Here is a 20,761-nt window from a genome sequence, read left to right as displayed (position 1 = left end):
TAGACATAAATTAATATAGGTTATAATACAAAGAGACGTGTTGAATTCACACTTACATGCAGACAGTGGTAAATGACAGTAATCACATTAATAATCCAATACATTGTTGCTTTTTTTTTCCTACTATTGTTCATAAATGTTTCAGTAAAAATTTTACATTATGGGATAGATTTACTAAAGTTAAGTATTAATACTAGAAGTATCAAGTAAAACTGGCCAGGGCAGTGCAAACAATTTCTGTGACATTGTTGTTGTAAGAGTTACAATTAACATAAAGGGTAATGTAAATGTTATATCTATGTACAACCAAAAAAACTATTCACTGAGTTTGTAGTAAAATAGATCCAATGGAGGAATCTTTGATTATCTCTGACTTTTACATTAAAAACCAGTATGTAGATGGCATGTTGTAATCGCTAATATTTGCACTTAAAAAAATAAAATGTATGACTACATATCCAGAAATTCATTACTCTACAGCTGGCCGTATAAGTTAATATCTGATCTTGAAATCAGAGTGTATTTAATTAAATTGTAAAAAAAATCAGAACATATATGGGTGCAAATAGATTAAATATGATCGTATTATAAATTGTTGCAGCCTTTTACATCTGATCGTGAATGGTAGACCATCTTAATGTGAAGTAGTTGAATTGAAACTCTTTGAAGTGTGTGCATTCTAACAATGTGACAAACATCTAACAATGGTATTAATGTGTGAGTCAAATGGTCGTTCTTAAGCGTGTGTGTTGTTATTGAAAATGTATGTATCATACATAAATACATAAACTCACGTCATCTTTAAGTGACAGCTTGCCAATTTTACTTTAGTAAATGTATACCCATAGTTATGTATGAGGTTGGAGTATGTTAAGTGATGGTTAGTTTACTGAAGGCAAACAGAGCAGGCATCTTTTATCAGCTGTGGTGACCAACGAAATTAAGCTTAGTTTTTGTCCAATTTTCTACTTTGCAATATGATATATATAATTTTAAACAATGTACTATAAACCTGCAATAGTTATGCTATAAGATATAATGGGGAGGGCTGAAGTTAACCGTGAGACCCACTGCTTCCGCATCCAAATCCAGCTGTGCAAGGGTACACTTAGCAAGAGATAAAGTGAATTTGCAATAAGGAATATGCTATTTATTCTGATGTACCTGGAGTGTTCTCCACATGACCATATAAGTGCTTCATAGGATTATAAGGCATTGAGTAATTTAAGCAGTAAATGGGACACTTAAGCAACAGGGGTCAATGATAAAGTCTTGTCAAGGGCCAAAATGTGGTCTTAACACCGACATGATAAACTATTGTAAACCTTTCCAGGAGTGCGGACTTATTTTCATTGGTACCCACTAACCACCAAACAGACCACATTGCTTTCACATAGGGAAGGTCAACTTACTGTTGTTCAGCTTTGGCGCGATCTTCCAAAAAGTAAAGTGCTGTAGCTAGAAAAAACATTCCCCCCAGTACAACCACGAAGGGGCAGAGCATTAGTGCATAACCGAGACTCAGGAACTCCCACAGAGGAGACTTGTTGGTGCTCTCTTGGATGAGGTCCGAAATCTATGTGACAAAAACAAAAGTCATGTAAACAGTCTGCTCTAACCTGGTAGAAAAGAACAATTCATTTGTACAAGAGAGGAAATCAACATTCTAGTTGACTAATTAACATGGGCACTGGGGATCCTGGAGGAAAACAATGTTTAGCTAAACTGCTCTAGTGCTGTGATGTAAACACAATGTGCTAATGTTCAGCATACGGGTCACTTGTGAGGTGTGTACATGTCTCCAGTCAGGGTTATGTAGTTATAAAACACTAACAGAACCTTTCAACATACTCATCATTTGCTGGATTTATAATGACACAGTGGAGGAAGAGGGTCTCACAGCACAGACCATGTTAAGACAGGACTCTCCGGTTGACGCTCATTGTTGTGCATCTACTCAGCTTCCCATTTATCATCAATTTTTGTACGTGTATTATTTTTGTAGACATTCCTAATGTTACAGTGGCAACATGTAAATTATTACACTAATAAAATGACAGACATTTTCCCCATAAAGCTATTTTATTAACCATAGAAACAAGCTAATTGGTATTCAAAGATGGACTGTAATAGTAAATTGTGCTCATTTCAACCAACCAACATTATACTGATAAAATACTATTTTTGCACACAATTTATGTTTAAGTTATTGCTTGATGGTGGCAAAACAACTACCTAAGATACAGTGGTTGCTAAGGGCATTGCCAATTATGGTCTGTGGATGACAAATCAAGGATATCCACCCTACAATAATTTTAGTCCCCCAACATCAAGTATCATTATGGATGGTTACATTATAAATTTGCTTAATGCCAGCATATTCCTCAGTCTTTTACCATTACATTCCCTTGTGACCTCAGTTCTAGAGAGATAAGGAACGCTGAAGTGCCCAGGGAGGTGGGTGTCTGAATGGACCTCATTAATTATCTCTCTCTCAAAAGCCATAATGCAATTAGTAGTAGATGGGACAAGGATGTTCTGCACACAGGAGTATTAAATGTATACAGTAGATGGCTAGTCATCATTTCACCCCACATTTAAATTCCTATGAGCTTCTAGTTTCATTTTGAGCCTTAAGTAGTCCTATGAAAACTATTGCCATAAAAATGTCATTATAGACATTTATGGAATGCACACTTTCAAGGATTCTATGGATGATACATTTTGTCCTACATTCGTTTAAAAATTGTCGCCACTTTCAGTAAAGTCCCATGTTGCCAAAAAACCTATACAATGAGTTTTAGAAGTATAGTAATTAACATAATGCATTAACTTGCAACTGTGAAATGGCCTTGTAGTCCTGTAATGTAATGTACAAGCTCAGCTGGGCAGGCGCCCTGGGAGCAGTTGAGCTTAACACTGAAGACTCTTTGCCATTCGGACTCATCTGCTTGGTAAATGTTAAGGCTATGGGCACGTTTATTACATTTAGAGTATTTATAAACAAATGTGCAGAGCTGTGTAATGATTCCCATAATTGTTGGTGCCTGTCCCAGCACTGTTCTCTAGCGGTGCCAAGCTGTTTTATTCACTGTTGTGCGGTGTGGCTGATGTTTGAAGCAGGTTCATAATTCCAAGTATCAGTAAAAACCTGGCTTGTTCGGTCTCCTGGCTTGTAGTAATGTATACATCTCAATATTTATCTGTTTGACACTTTTTCTCTTTACCTGTAATTTCTTTGCGTTGTTTGCAAAGCAGTTAATTATTGTTATCTGGCTGTTAAACACTTCCAAAATAAATGCTGCTATACAGCATGGTGGGGCCTATTTACTAAGAACATATGACAGTGACAGATAGATAGTTATAAGTACATAGTGGCATAGCTAATTATCTTAACTATACCTAGTAACAGGGTAATTTTAGTACCCGTCACTACTGAACCATGCCCAAGGATTCAAACAATTTATAACATTAATACACATGTATATATCATTTTAAATATAAAATGTGTTTAATTTATAGCTAATTGTTTAAAACTGTTTTGTGTCTTCGATGGAAGTAAATGTATAATACACAGAATTTTATTTTTTTAATTTATGCGACTTTTTCTGTATTGTCTGTGTATATCCAGAGGAACTATGAGCGTGCCCTCATCACTTTGTCTCTCTCTTAATACCCAGTCTTGTTTTATTACTATGTTTGCCCCAATTATAAAGCAGAATGGGCTTTGCTGGCGCTATATAAATAAATGTTAGTAATAATGTGGTGAGCTAGGTTGTAGGGCCAGGCGTCAGGTCATTTACAACATATAAAATGTATTTGATGTATCCTATTCATGAAAAACATTTCATTAAAGTAAAGATCAGGATAAACCTTCTCAATAAAAGCCCATCTTACAGTTTATAATATAAACAACATTATAAATTCTGTAACATGACAGTTAAACATGACAGCCAATGGAAACAACAATGCACTATTTTAATACACAACTTTTTTGGGTATCCAACGAAACTGTGTATATAGTATTTGTATATTCCAACAGTCACATATAAAAGCTGTTATAGAGGTGAATAAACATGCAATGTGTCTGGAAGGGGAGGCATGGAACAGTTTTACAGTGATAAACTTGTGTAGTATCACTAGCATTACATACATGGGCACTGCGTACTTACAAAACCAATAAGGTATGGGCTGCCGGCGTCACCCAGAAGGTGCGACGTAAAACTCTGCAAAGCCACAGCAGTTGCACGACGCGTTGGAATCACCACGTACTGCACAAAACATAAACTTAAAATCATTAAAGTGTCACGATAATCCCAGTTTGGGTTTTGATAAACAGTGTTTGATATGGATTGAACGCATACAAGTAGCAAATACTACAGAAATTCTCAACATAGTGCAAATATTTCATATGGCATAGCGGAGTTAATTAAAAATACAGTAGTAAATTGATTTTGAGATTGATCCAGGTCTGGAATTTAATGGTTATATATGTATTTATTGAACATTTAACTGTCAAGAGTTCTGTGCTAAAATAATGTTTATCTAGTGATATCCTGTACATTGCTATATGACACTATAGACAATGCCCATTCTTACTAAAAACAGCATACTAACTTAAAAATAAGGACATGATTAGGTATCATGAATCATATATCAGTAACATTTTTGTTCTCCTTTTCAATATCAAAATTACTCATATCATGGGCTAGGGTCATTTCTGGACACTACAATGAGCACTGAGCAAGGGAAGCTTAATATGAACATTTTCTTTTATCTACAGAGGTATGTTCCACGTCAGCCCATTTTATTTGCGGAAACAATTGTGTGGTACTGACTGATTGGTGGTATCTTGAGATATCAAACAAAAACACACCATTCAAGAAGCTTCCTGTTTAAAAGACTCCATTCGTGGCCATCATTCCGCGTTTACATTAAAAAGTTCAATAGGAAATTCCTTAGGCTGCAGTAGACGATGGCCAAGATTCTTTCGTTGCTGGGCCAGGACATAAACATGGTGTAGGACATTCCAATCAGAGAGCTGGAAGTCATTGAAACAATGGGCCAGGAATGTTCTTGTCGATGAGAGACTCTGAGAAATATGTCTATAGCCGTAAACCAAAGAGCAAGAACAATATGAAGAGCTTTAACAAATGGTGGTTTAATGACTGAGTAATTTATGTGTATGACAACACGTGAGATTACACATTGTTTATGTATAAGGAAATAATAATTATTAACTACAATGAGCTGGTTATATGATGTTTCATTTAATGTAAGAAATTACAAGTACCCACACATGAGGAAGTTCTGTGGAAGTGCATTCCAGCACGGAGGGTAATGACGGTAATATATTATGTTACAAACAAATCTGCATTGGATTTAGGTATGCTTTATGAAGCAAGTATTAAAATTTATTTTTTGAACCGCCATTTATTTGATTCTTCATAACAGTTTATAAAACAAACTGTTTTGCCTTGAGAAAGCCTCGAATGCCGACACAGTTTTGCTTTAACTACACTACCACTATCTCCTCCACCTTTAATTACACTATACAGACCTATCCCATGATCATCCCCAGATTTAACATAGGCAGGGACGTTCATAGATACCCATGATGATTGGGATATAACTATCCAGTCTGTATCAGAGAATTCTTTAGGAGTGATAATTGGGCTATACTGTATTACTGATTATATAGGGTTTTCTATATAGATATCCCTGTGCTTACAGTATCCCATGATCATGCCTAGATGTGGCATAGGCAGGGACCTTTACACATACTCTTCATCAATGGGATATGGCTATTTAGTTTCCATAAGAGTGGTAGATTTGGCTACACATTAATACGGAAGTTTTTTTTATACAAACATCTCTGTGCTCACTTTTGGTATTACATCAATAGTTGCCCTTATAGATATATAATCAGACAGTTCCTAATAATATACTTTAGGAGAACTGTTTTGTTTAATACCACCCAGCATCAGTATTTGTAGATCTCATATTCAGTGGGATTAATATTACCCGCCATTACAAGCGGAGGAGCGATACTATACTATTATTTATGTCAATTTACTCATTTAGGTGTTAGTGTAGCCTGTTGCAGTTTATCTGCAATTGTAGCACCTTCAGTCCCAATTGTCACTTTTTTGTTTTTTGTTTTTACCTGTATTTCACTGCTTTCTGAGAAATAGATTATCCTGTGATTTTAACATGATATCTAATGAAATATTATATTTTGTAAGTAAATTTAGCCCGGAGTACCCCTTATAAACACTTTCTATTTTCTTTCTTTGTATTTGAAAACAAAAACAAGTAGAATACCAAGGAACCTTTTTTCAAGATCCCTTCTCTTCCTGGCTGCATTCTATGGCTTATCAAACCAGCTGTATCTCAACAAGCTACACCGTACTGCACCTCTGTACTGTGACACTGCAGGGGTGTACTATGAGTAAGTTACTCACTTAGTCTGCTCATTGGAAGACTCTGCTACTGATAGTTTATACTGCCTTTTATACTTGGGTATAAATGTGTACTATTACAAATATACAAAGAAACAAGGCAAAATGCATCACTGCCACTTTAGGAAATTAGAATTTTATTATAAAAAGTACAATCACCTATGTTATAAAAAATATTGTATACTTGCTGCACACAGAATGTAAAGTACTGCATATATTTTGGGTTTATAAACCTAAATGCATGCAAAAAGCCTCAACACTAACAAAAAGCATTTAAAAAGAGTGACTGCACAAAGCGGAGTATAAATAAGCAGTTTAGACAGCTTCTATCATTCATATAATATGGTTCGGTTAGACCCATGGTTGTCTATGTCAGATTCCTTTCCGATTTCATTAAGTGATGTCAGTTAAAGCTTTAACCTACACATGCTTTATGCAACATGATTCAGAATAAACTCATAGGAAAAACAATTATTATAATAACATGATGTGACAAAATATGTATAAATATAGGTTTCACAAATTAGCAAGATAAAGCCAAGCACATATATGAAATACACGTGTTGCATGGTTTTGTTGCAGTCAGTTCACATGCATTCTGAATGGCTGCATTCTAAAAACCTGAGTGTGTACTCTATCATTTGTTGTGACTTCCTTGACTGATGTGGATACTCTACATAAACAGGGTATCTCATAATGAAAGATGTGCATGTATCTCAGCAGTGTAGTCAGTGGAATGAAATGTGATATTTATTATAACTGTACACAGCAAAAATGTAAATAATTATAAAACAAAATTACTATATATTATAGTATTTAATATCTCAAGCATTTTCAAGCCAAATAACGTCAGTTGACTAAAAAGGATGGATACAATTTAAATACCCCCAATGGAACAGCATCACATCACATTATCTATAATAAAAACATCTATGCAGAAATATCAAATATAGATAGAAGGTTTCCCTGTTCTGAAGAGCTTACAGTCCTTTTAGACAGTTTCTGTACGTAGTGCTTAACTCTGTATATTAAGAAAAACACACAGCACTATGCTGTTTATGTATCCTTGTTTTATGTTATTTATAATACAGGAAACAAATATTTTACGGCCTGTGGTATTTAATTTAGCCATTACTCATTAGAGAAGAAAGTATGTGATTCTATAAGGATGGCCAGATTGCCATACATACTATACATAGTGCACAGAAGAAGTAACCACTGTATGCACAAGCATTTGTACTGTGATTATTTATATCCTTAATTAAATAGTGCACAACTAAAAGTATTCTGATAAATAGCTCAAAATAATAAATTACATAAATCTGCTTTATGCCAATTATCCTTTAGTAATAATGTTATAGAACTTACGGAGGTGTACAACAAGCAATGTATATATGATATGCGCATTTCTGTACTTCAACATATTGTACAATGACAGTTGTTCTAACAAAAAACTCGAGGCACACGTTTGTATAAGGCAGTATTATCACATATGCCATTTTCTATTATTGTTAGTCAGTAGCTTAATAACATAGTAGATTCTACCCAAAACTAACAATCAAATTCTGCAAAATATTAGTAGACTATTAAAAATACCAGTCAAGCCTCTCGGTCTTCCATTATATAGTGTCATTGATTTACTCTCTCCATAGAACATATCTAGTGTTGCCACAAAAAGCACAGACATTAAGTACAACATCATTACACAAAGGCTGTTTGCAGTTGTAATTACTTTGCACACTGAACCATCCAGCAATAGATTTTCATTAGCTTTTCGTAACATGTAGGCCTTATGCAATTTTGGGTAAAGGAATTAAACAGAATATAGTGATATTTTTACTCACCATTAACATATCAGCTGTAATGGCCCAGTTAGAAAAGAGTAGAGTCTCCCCGGCAAATATGCAAATCTGTAACAGATCAAGGAATCTTTAGCTTAAGAATACGACATGCAAATTACATTGTTTTCTGAAATTTCCAGGTACATAGAATATGTCTGTATGTATGTTTCCAATATTAACCATACTTCTATTAACATCCATGCTATATGCTGCATATCAGATTGCTGTCAGGTCATAGAACATTTACATAATGACTATACTGTGCTCCTTGAGTGGGGAGCCGTGACCAGGGAACAGCGGTAGTAAACATCCATGCTTAATTTAGGAAATCTAAACAAATTCAGCTTCACACATAGAATCATAATAACTGACCAAAATTTTCATACCTGACCAATCAGAAGAACAGATCACATAACAATAGTTCTGAACAGGTCTGAAGATGATCTAACAAGCAGGCTGATAGCTCTCATCTTCTGTCTGCATTTATCAACATGTCCAGTAATGATCCAGTTAATATTACTTGAATTGTTATTGAGCATCAAGGTATTATGGGGCCACACAGGCTCGGCGCTACCATTAGGCAGCTGCCTATAGCGCTAGGCCTTTGCAAGCGCCACTGAAGGCTGGTACCAGGCATTTGTGTGCGCTACGTGGTGTGCTGCCTCCCAGAGTAAGAGAAACTAAACAACGTTACACTGATCTGGAGCTAGGAAATAGTAAATATTCATAGTAAATATTCCTGATGAAGCAGTGGTCATGTGAACTGAACATTGCAATTATCAAAAGAGGAAAAAAGAGGAATTTGTTAGTAATGGATATAAAAAAAATCACAGCTAATTTTCTTTATATTTGGTACATGATATAAAGGAGGCATTCTATTCTCTAACGCTGCACTGCCTACGGGAAATAATTCATGTTACCACGCCATCTCTACATTGCTGTATTCTGACAATATCTGGCCTTTGTACATGGCTTTTTAGAAGCTGCACACAATGAAAAGTGCTTGGGGCTCTTTTGATGCACTCTATTCCGCTCTATATGGATGTGGGTAATGGAAAGCCAACCAACCCACTGTCCTGTATGCTTAGTAACACACTCTTTCCAGTTATTGTATTCCTGTACAGTCATCTTATATGCTTGCTTTGCTTCTATTGTGCCACTAGGCTTTGAAGAACAATTAGTTTTTATGCGGCATGTGATTATCTCATTTTCCTTATCTGCACTGTCTATATTTCATGCTATGATGAACACAAACATTTGCACAAGTACAAAAGATGTTTTTGTATATTATACATCTAATGATGCATGGATAGGCTAATTATAGCACTATAGCTTGTTAGCAATATGGATGGTAATAAGGAAATAATGACACCAATACTGTTGCGTATACGCGGTTTAAGCTGCCGTTTATGGACTTGACCAATATGCATGAAAATGCACAGTAGGAACCAGTCATACATAGTATAAGAGAACACGTGTGATCCCCCAATTAGATGCTGGAAGGAATGCAGTAGGAAAGTGTAGAGTGTGCAGGCAGCCATATAATAATAATGTAGTACTTCAGCTACCCTTATGTGTAAAATAACTATAAGTAAGTAAGGACGAGGGACAAAGTGCAACATGAATGCTCTTTTCAGTAATTTTACAGATTAACTTTATGAAATAATGCTTGAAGTAAAGTTTTCTCGTTGTAGTCAGCTTTATATTCCAAAAAAAGCAACAGAAAAGGGATGCTAATGTGACATTATTAATAAAGTACCTGCAAACCTAAAACCTGTTGATAACCAGTTAAATAAGTAGGTTTTGCATTTTATGACTGTCTAACAGCCTAAATTGCTCCTAAGTAGAATCATCATGGTTCCTACTTGTCCTTTGTAATTCCTAAATAATTTTTGCCAACATGACCTGCAGTTTTGTGCCAAATCAAACTTAATGCTTTATGTAGTGCCTTAGCACAAACATTTTTCTACTCCCCTATGAATAAAAATGGTCTATAGTGGTCATAAAACCATTTTTGTTATAATGTACTTTTGCTTTCTTGGAAAAACACTGATCCACAAGAGAACTATTTACATAGCAATAACACTGCATATACTGATTCTATTTTGCAGCATTACGCTTTCAGATGAAAATAACCTAGTATTGTCAAGTACGTAGTGGTGTTAACATGTGATGAGATGCATATATATTTATAGAGAACATTAGATAATCAATTGAATATGATGCTATAGGTACAAGAAACTCATGATTCCATCTAGTCTTCACAGCCCTAGATATTAGGTACAGATGAGAAAACCATTTGGGACCTATAAGAATGCTGAGAAATCCCATGGTCACTTCATTCTGTTCAAATTTATATAACGTGGAGTCAGAAAAGGTAAGAACATCAGCAGGGGAATATTTTGTACAATAAGTTCAGTTTGCTCTGTGGCCAATATTTGCTTAGACTGCAGGTAATGAGGCTAGTAAGAAATGTATTACATAATCAAATCAAGGCCGTTTCAGTCGTCCCCACTAATGGGTGCTACATGGTTGTCTTATGGTATTCCACAATAACCCTTTTTTTATGTTTACCTTCGGTGTATTGTTCAAACATAAAAACTAAAACCAATGCAATGCAGGTTCATCTAGAGCAGGCCTGTCCAACCTGCGGCCCTCCAGATGTTGTGAAACTACAAGTCCCAGCATGCCCTTCCAGCTATCAACAGGTTGTCTACTGGCAAAGCATGCTGGGGCTTGTAGTTTCACAACACCTGGAGGGCCACAGGTTGGACAGGCCTGATCTAGAGCGTATCCTAAGCTATGAGATTTCAGGACTGTAAACTGCCCCCATTAGTCTTTATCTGTTGGTTTGAACATGCATTACTATGATGTGTGTTTATTTATTATGGCACCTAGTAGCTGTCTGTTAGTAAATACAGTGAAATATGATATGTGTAAAACAATATGCTAAATGCAGTTACATAATAAAATACTCAGCGAGCACTACGTTATTAATGTGACACAGCACTTTTAGACCATCTCTTCTAAACTTAGCTTACTTGAACATCTGCTGCAGGGCACAGTACTCAGCTAGAAATAATAGTGACTGGGTGGGTGGCACCAGCTCTTTATCAGGAATATAACAATTGCAGATCATGTGCAATCTGGATATCAGCTGAGCAGCACAGAAGGCTTGTTTCAGGCTCACTAGGCAGGAATTATTTACATCAGCAGAGAGACACCAGAGAAAAGACTTCCCCAGTAATGTGACTTACATATGCAGCTATGCTGCTGCTCTTGGCAGCGACAAAGACCAGGCAGATGAAGATAGCTGATCCCAGCATACCGACGGCACAGACAAGTGGGTCAGCGCGTTGAGTTTTCAACCGACACCATTTAGTAGCTCCTGCTCCTGCGATCACACCAAGGAAGCCAGTGATGCAGGTGATTGCTCCAAAAATTAAACTGTTAAATGTAAAAAAAAAAAAAAAAAAAAAGTTTGGAATTAGTTTTTTTTAATTCTATACACAGAGTTGATATCAATTACAATGTGTATACAACATTACAACCCTATGTGTAATAATAAACATTGTGGGACTGCCCTATCTTAACACAATGAGGTTTTGCCAAGGTGCAAAATTGCACCTTCTGCCTGGATTTCTCCTAACGCTAAGGGAAAGATTCAATTAGCTGCATTGTTCTACAGAACACGGTCCGTGCATTATTACCATTACTATGGTAATTGCTGCACATTATTAATTTCTCCGCTGATTTTTGCTTGCAGCTCTGCGCAAGCAAAAATCCGGAGAAATCACCCTCTACCCCTAACTATTTGTCTCGCTGGGCAAATTTATATCAATTAGCGAATGTGCATTCAAGTTTTGATCCGACTAGTGTGTGCTCCTTTTTTAAGGTTTGCTTGACTAGAGTCCGAGCACCTTTTTGATATCAATACATGAGAGGTAGTGACATGTATTGTACTGTAATTATGTTAGCGAGGGAAGAGGTAGGAATGGAATAGAGGCAAGTGGGAAGTTACAGGTGACAATAAGATAAACTGAGAGTTATAAAGTAGACAGCAGAAACTAGTGATGTTAGGCACCTGTCAAACTAATCCAGGAAGATTGTGCTGTCAAACACCTCTTTATATGAAACATGGTTCATAGATCAAACTTGTTCTGAAAGGCGGTGGAAAAAAAAAAGGGTTTCCTCGTATAACGCAAGACGTCACATGGATACTACAAAATATGTCTTCCTAGATTTTGGGGTTGAGGTCTCATCATATATTATATGAGGAAACCAATGCGCACAGTCTGTCCATTCCTTCAGGAGGTCGATGATCCCTTCCCGTACATGCGGACATCACGTCTACCTCTCTACTGTCTTGCGGTAAACAAACAGAAGTCCCACTGGGTGGATCAAAACCGTGCACATACCGACAACTACAGGCAGACTCTAATCTAAGATTAAATATTTAAGTGAATGATTTATAGGTTTTTAACCAGTCTTTCTTCACAAACTTGGCAACGTTTCATTTGTCTGTCATGAACAGAGAAGAAGAGATGCATGAGAAACACTTTACAGAATAAATACATCTGTTATAAATTCTGGCTAAAATGAATGAATGTGAGACTTTTTCCTAAGATTTCCTGCGTGCAATGACTTACCTATCTTTGTTGTTGCATGGTCCAAAGCTACAAGGCTCCACTGTCTTCTGAACCACCTGTGCCCTGTATAGGTAGAGCGGGATCCACATACCCAAAGCACCAGTCGCAAAGGACACTGTAGATGTTGCCAGTGAAGAGAAGACATAACTGCGGCTGGTGAAATAAGTGGGACATACACAAATTAAGCAGTTGAAACCGGCTGCACACTTGGCCAGACATGACCCTGTCATTGATTTTGCTACATTGTTTCACTGAAATCCAAATAGCTTTATTGCTTCATTACATCAACAGACTAGTTATCCAAACTGTGCCATTGCCGCCACATGACATCATCACACAGTTATCTGTGTATTAATATTGTATTGCCATAAATGTATTAGTCTGACAACTCTGACAGTTGGATAGCTAGATATTCATCTGAAAGGACATCTCCAGCTGCTGTTCTGCGTGTGTTCAGTGCTGGATCAGTGTCACTGAACACCTTTGACCTGTGAAACCACTTTTGTTGCATTTTGTCTCTTAAGTGTAGAAAGCATCACAGAAAATAAAACAGCACAAGCATATGATAGACAGAATCATATGCAGCACGGTGGCTTAGTGGTTAGCACTTCTGCCTCTCAGCACTGGAGTCATAAGTTCGATTCCCGACCATGTCCTTATCTGTGTGGAGTTTGTATGTTCTCCCCGTGCTTGCGTGGGTTTCCTCCAGGTGCTCCGGTTTCCTCCCACACTCCAAAAACATACTAGTAGGTTAATTGGCTGCTATCAAATTGACCCTAGTCCCTCTCTCTGTCTGTCTGTCTGTGTGTTAAGGAATTTAGACTGTAAGCTCCATTGGGGCAGGGACTGATGTGAATGAGTTCTCTGTACAGCGCTGCGGAATTAGTGGCGCTATATAAATAGATGATGATGATGATAAATACAGCCCTGCATAGACTTACTTCCGGATCAGCGCCTTCATGTCTCTGAACCAAGAACTCCGAGCCTTTAGTTGATCCACATGGCCTCTTTTTGCAGTTGGCACGAATATTAGTATCAGAGTTCCAGTTATCATCCCTAGCACCGGTGAGACCTGCAAGACAATTGATTTGTGTTAGGTGATTTTATTAATAGATTGTATATTTAAATTGAAATTAGAAAACCGAGAAATAGCACTGAAAAGACTGTATTGAAAAAATATATATATTTGTAGCCAAATCCAAACAAACATCTGGAAAATGAGGACATGGCTGTGCTAAATGAGAGCTTGCGATGAGTGTTGTTGCTGGTTTGTGATCACAGTGTTAAGTACGTGTTCAGTCAGCCTCGAGTATTTAGCATCTGTTTATTCCTAATGAGCCTCACTGATGATGTCACACAACAAACCTACACACGTTCATGTTTAGGTTTGTTGCCTTAAGGATGTATATACTAACTGACACAGTTCTAGGAAACAGTCTGCAAGGCAGATTGCACACTCCATTAAATAAAGGTCCTCATTCAGGAAATGGTGTGATTTGGGTTCAAACATGTAGAGTATATAACACTAAGACATTTTCCATCTTTAGGCGACTTATTTATTGGTTTGTACATAACTTCCTAACACATCTACCAAATACATTAGCTTTTCTTTTGGACTTCCTTCTGTGCATTTTACTTTAAAAAAATGTATATTATCCAGGAAATGTTGTTCATTTGTGTTGCCCTTTGATATGACACAGAATGTTTCTGTGCAAATAACTGCATGCAATGCACATAGCAGAGCTATGTAGTATACAAGGGAAATAAGTTTAATAACTCTGTCTAGATTATATAAAACAAAAGCCCTTGTAAGGAGGGAGTCAGAAAGATACAGATAAAGTAGATAGGATCGGACAAATAAGCATTCATTATCACTGTTTTTGGGACATAGCTTGTAGCAGGCCAAAAAATAACTTTTCCTTACTTAAGCTTATGATCAACTCAAGGGATCTGCTTAGCCAGAACTTGCGAGGGAGTCAAAGGTGAAGAAGCAATGCTTCCTGCTTGTTAAGCCTTACAACCAAATTTATGGCCAGACAAGCAATGCCGTGCTGTGATAAAGGGAAGGAAGTGTAAGGTATATGGACAAAGTCCAAAAAAACAAATAACGGTGCGAACCAGCTATGTGTTTTTTCTTTAAAGAAGGAAATGGCCTTTGTTATAATCCTAGACGGCTAAAGTGTAGAGTTGGGAAAATAGTCGGTGGCAGCTACTGATTAAGATCAAATAATTGGTAATGTGATTACAAGGAACCCTGGAATGGCCTTTTGCCAATCACAGTCTATCTGTATATCACAACTGTTGAAAAACAGACTGAAGAACCCAGCCTAATAGTCAGAGTTCAACACAAGTATGTTAAGCAATTTTCGTGTTAAATGGGAAATTATTTCAACACATTAGCAAATAGAATATATTTTAAGGAGGCAACACCTATTGAGCCCGAAATAAAAGCTCTTTTTGAGAATGTGATGCTTTCTATACATTAGATAAACACAATAACATTTAATAAAACAGAAGCCTCATGTATTTTTCTGTGAAAATCAGACAAAGCAATGATTCACAATATAATTTAACATATTTACATCTCTGTCTGGTGTTCAGAACTTTAAATTAATTAAATTTGCCTATTGTAGGAAATGTCGTCAGTGACACAGAGCAGCACCTCTGTACTCGGGAGCTAGAATTTTTCAGGTACAAAATTAGATGAAGCAGTTATAGGAACCTATTCCAATATAGTCTAGATCATATAAAGTAGGTACAACAGCTACAGTTATACTAATAGGATCTAAAGATTATAACGGCTCTTTGAGGAAGCTCAGTGACCATAGATCACCTGCAGGTCCCCCGACTTACCCATCCCTCTCTTAGATTTTAACTGTTGTTCTTATACATCGACTAATAAACTTTCATTCATTAGCAAAACAATATTTGTGTAGCACAAATCAAGCAGAATACCTTACCCGCAATGCCCAGCGCCAATCTCCGGCTACCTGCTTGACACTTGAACCAGTGATGTAGCCTAAGCCACTGATGGCAACGAAAAGAAAAAAAATCCAAAAATAGATCAGCCAAACTCTTATACACAAATAAGGCTGATACATTTTTATTGATGGGAACTTTTCCGAGTTAGGACACCTTCCCTATTGTTTGCTTATCTTTGCTTATTGTTTTAAATTATGTTTAAATTTTGTATATTACTAGACTAGAGTGACATGCTTTTTTCATTCAGATCTGTTCAACTATTATATACTTATCAATTGCTATACTTACATTGGATTTTTGGGATCAGAACAATCCTTTCATTAAGCAAAACAAAATCTAAAAATATATTAAATGAACATCCTTTATTATAAAGTACTATGTAACAGTCACTACGTATTATTATGTCCTAAGATCAGTCCATACAGTACATTTGGTTCCGGTTCCTTATATTGATTACATTTGTTATTCTACACATGCTCAGATACAGAACAAATTTTGGCCTAGCAGATCAATACAATTGATATAAGAACATTTTAGGGGGGGGGGGGGTTAATTTTGTATATATTATTTGTTGGTGAACATAGCACAATATGTTGTCAAATCACTTAACATTAATCATGCGGTTACATCTCCATTGAAAGTTATTTGGAACTCTTAGCATGATAAGTAGATTACAAGGTTTGAACCCGCTATGGTGCGCAAGGGCATATGCATGCTGGGCCCATGCTGTCTCTCACTTTTAAATAGACTTATTGGAAATTAGCAGTAGATAAGTGTTTATGGAGAGGAAATGAGCTAAAAGAGCCACTTAACAATAGGAAATGGCCTGCAGGAACCCAGTTGCCTGTTGTGCGCCATACAGTCTGCTGCCTTTCAGTACAAAGGTCAGCTATTGTAGGGGTACCTTATCCTGGTAACTGGTACTAAGTCATACAATGCTTTTCTATGGGACGGTATAAGGCCCTGTAATATTATTATATTCAAAACAGGGAATGTATAGCTTTTTTTGTACTTGCTGATTACATGCATCAGTTCTCCACTCTGAAAGGGAAAAATCCAGCTGAAGTAGAACTTATCCCGTAAAAAAACAAAAGAGAAATCTTTTTCAACAGCAACATATTCGTATATTTACTAAACTGCGGGTTTGAAAAAGTGGAGATGTTGCCTATAGCAACCAATCAGATTCTAACTGTCATTTTGTAGAATGTATAAATAAATGATAACTAGACTCTGATTGGTTGCTATCCAACATCTCCACTTTTTCAAACCCGCAGTTCAGTGAATATACCCCTCTGTGTATTGCGTGTGTATTTGCAGTCTTTCTAGGTCTGTTGAGTTATGTCAATTTGTATCCAAATATCTACAGAGGTGCCGGCATGTCTATAAATAAAAAAAAAAAATCACATACAACGTGTGCTTCTTTGATCATTTGGAATGTTGAAAACTATACTAATGAAAAAATGGAAAGGAAATTAATTTCCATATACCATCTCAACTTTTTTTCTGGCTATGATGTTGGCTATCAAAACACTAGTTATAAAATGGTTCACAAATCATAGGCAGCCATATCAAAATACAGAACAACAATTTGCTGTCAAGATGCACCAGGCAGATACGAATGAAAATAGCAGCAATTCTTCTGATGTTTAATGTGTCAAGTTAATGGGTAATAAATACATAGCATAAGTATGCACTATATAATAAAATTCCTTGTAAATATGCGCCTTTTTGACACTTGTTGGAAAATTGCTAAAAAGAGGTCAATCTCTAAATACAGGAACAAGTCGCTGGCACATGTACAGTGTATGTTCTGCAGTAAACGTGGCCACAGCCTGAGTGACATGACTATAAATAGACCCAGAGCCTGTGCTGACTATGGTTCCCAGAGAACACTTCTCGTTTGCAGCTCAGTACATTGCGTGTAACAGTGATTACCTTCCAAGAGGGATGGCGAAGTAGAAGACCGAGAGCATAACTGTGCGGGTGTTCTTGGTAAACAGGTCTCCAATGATGGTGGGTGCGATGGTTGAATAACTTGCTTCCCCAATGCCCACCAGCCCTCGGGAGAGGACAAGCAACCAGAAATACTGAAAAAGGAAGACAATCACACAAAGAGCTTTATTCATTAAGTATATACCACACTAAGAACAATAAGCATGACTGGTACACTTCAAACCTTGAAAGAGTTAATGTGTAAGCAATTTTCTTTGGTTGCCACAGTAACTGATAAGGGACATGTAATGGGAATATACAACTAGAAGACAGAAGAAGCAGGGTGTATCTTTCCTGGCAGGGGTTCTATTATCAGCTCAGTCCCAACATACAGAGGAAAAAACATTACATTGCTATGTGTAGTTTGCTTTTTTAAAGTGATCAGCATAGTTTACTTTACAAATGATCTAGTATTAGCTTGTAAAATAGCAGATCTTATTATTAATTATTATTATCCCTAGTCTCTCCCTCTCTGTCTGTGTGTGAGTGTGTGTCTATATTAGGTACTTTAGACTGTAAGCTCCAATGGGGCAGGGACTGATGTGAAGGAGTTCTCTCTACAGCGCTGCGGAATTAGTGGCGCTATATAAAATAAATGATTATGATGAATGGCTAACACATAGCTGTTAGTGGCAAAGAAATTAAAGACATATTTAACATATGTAACTGAACCTTGGCAGATAGTTCCTTAGTGAAAACATACTTTCTACTACCTAAATTACTGGAAATATTCCAGCTAGAAGACAATGATTGTGCAGGATAAGGTTTCTTATCATGCTCTATTCATACCTCAAACAGTATCGAGGGGTACTTGAGTCTGGGTTATTTCTTTTTAATATTTAAAGACATTAGTAGGTTTCCTGGTTTACATGAATAAATATTAGGTTGTGCTGGGAATAAAATGTAAACTTTAGGGGTATGTGGGAAAAAATTGCCACACGTTAGGGGGTACTGTTTAAACAAGGTTATTTTATATTTACATAGCAGCACTGTACAGAGAATGTTTAATCATTCACATGAGCCCCTGTACAGTCTAAATTCTCTTCCGAATACCAGTACGGGAGGAAATCGGAGTACCTGCCGTGAACCCACAAAAACATAGTGAGAACAAATAAACACCACACAGTTAGTGCCCTGGTTGGAAACAACCCTATGACCCCCAGTGCTGTGAGGCAGCAATGCTATCACCCATGTCACTGTGCCACCCAAAGAACTGCCCTTATAAGCGGGTATGTGTGATACAAAGATGAGATGAGCTTGTGAGCGCCCATTCCATCATTATTATGAAAAGGATTTTTTCATGGAACAGGTATTTTCGAGAAGTTATTGTGGACATCTTAATCAATAGAATCTTACTTTGTAACTTTAAAGATACAGAAATGTATCAAGCAGGTGTTTGTTAAACTCTGATGAGAGACTGCTTCAGATTGGCAGCCCATCTATTAAGTAGGTGGGCTCCCTAGGGATTAGCGCATTTGTGATGGGATCTCCTTGGGAACAGTTTGTTTGGCTTCTATGTGGTATTCTTTTTCTTCCAAAGCATAATGACGGCTCGAGAAAAGAAAAAGTCAGTAGGTAAGTATTAAAAAATACAACTACACTACAGAAATATTAACACTATATTAACTATTAAAAATACAAATAGATCTATTTATTAATTTAAGGGGTCACTATTAGTTTTATTAATAAATGAAACACTATATTTTATTAATATCTATAGAGGCGCTATATTTTATTAATATGTATCCGGGGCACTACATTTTTTTATAATTTTTGTACAGGGGCACTGTATTTATTTAGCTTCCCTGGTACCCGTCTACCAAAAAAAAAAAAAAGCCAGTAAAAACTCCCTTAATAGAGCTTCTTGATCTTTGATAAATCTGTTCCTAGATGTACCCAAGACTCTGAGGAAATCCATTATATTGACAAAATTCTTTAAAGCCTCAACTTTGAACTTTCAAGAAATCTCCTCATCACTCTGGGACACTTAATTAATTAGTTCTGTAAAGATCTACCACAAGGCCGACCCATAAACGCCCTTTAAATACCCGTCCTCCAGCTTTATCAAGGGTCATAAAGAGAGGTGGCAATCCCACTCACACCCTAGAAATGTCTGTGTGTGTGTAATATAATATAATATATACACGCGCACGCTTGTCCTGTCAGCAGTTCTATGTAAATTTGTCTCGAAAAACTTCCGGATGTGAAACGGATATATATATATATATATATATATATATATATATATATATATATATATATATATATATATATATATATATATATATACACACACACAAACACATGTGATGAATAAACTGTTATTCATTTCCACAGTCCAATCTGCTGTTGGCTGGATAGGGAGTGTGGGGAGAGGTAAACAGTCCTAGTGACTGTCCTACTGCTGACTTTAAATTACTTCTACAATAGATAGAAGTGGAGGTTCTGAAAAGCTCATTTGCTTTTGTGGTGGAAGCCCTGTTCATTATGCAGTATATTGTTAAGAGGTCTATGCATGTCTTTGCTTTAGGCTATGTCCTTCAGGCTCTTCATTTGTATTATTTACGCAGTCTGCATGAGAATAGGTAACTCTGTGGGGTTGTTTGCCAATATTTGTCTTCATTCCTAGGCAGTAATTCAGAGGCATCCCTGAATACAAGATTAAGTTGTTTCATCAACCAGGAGAAAGCTAAAGAGAACAAGAGCTTAGATAGACATCAAATGCCATAAATAGACCATTTAATCCAGGATTGGGCAACCTGTGGCTCTAATGTTATGGCCATCATGGTCTCTTAGCCAATAAGGGTTGATGTGTGTGTGTATGTGTTTTTCTGAC

The 20,761-nt window shown here is 36.6% G+C and overlaps 1 protein-coding gene across 4 annotated transcripts in view; it reads right to left on the bottom strand.

Annotated features, from left to right (window-relative positions):
- The window catches only part of SPNS2 (SPNS lysolipid transporter 2, sphingosine-1-phosphate), a 110,795-nt gene that overhangs the window by 16,875 nt on the left and 73,159 nt on the right, over positions 1-20,761 (bottom strand). For all 4 annotated transcript variants that reach the window (XR_012688014.1, XM_075194981.1, XM_075194982.1 and 1 more), the window contains exons 4-11: positions 17,869-18,020; positions 15,912-15,978; positions 13,893-14,023; positions 12,952-13,104; positions 11,560-11,749; positions 8,306-8,371; positions 4,173-4,271; positions 1,413-1,576 (exon numbers count right to left, since the gene is read on the bottom strand). Coding sequence is in view for 3 of the 4 variants with exons in the window: in XM_075194981.1 (XP_075051082.1) it covers positions 1,413-1,576; positions 4,173-4,271; positions 8,306-8,371; positions 11,560-11,749; positions 12,952-13,104; positions 13,893-14,023; positions 15,912-15,978; positions 17,869-18,020 (1,022 nt within the window). In the remaining variant the exon portion in view is untranslated. The remainder of the gene's footprint in view (positions 1-1,412; positions 1,577-4,172; positions 4,272-8,305; positions 8,372-11,559; positions 11,750-12,951; positions 13,105-13,892; positions 14,024-15,911; positions 15,979-17,868; positions 18,021-20,761) is intronic.

Source organism: Mixophyes fleayi, chromosome 2 (genome assembly GCF_038048845.1).
Source record: "Mixophyes fleayi isolate aMixFle1 chromosome 2, aMixFle1.hap1, whole genome shotgun sequence".
In the NCBI taxonomy this organism is placed as follows: Eukaryota; Metazoa; Chordata; class Amphibia; order Anura; family Limnodynastidae; genus Mixophyes; species Mixophyes fleayi.
This window is presented reverse-complemented; position numbering and strand designations above follow the sequence as displayed.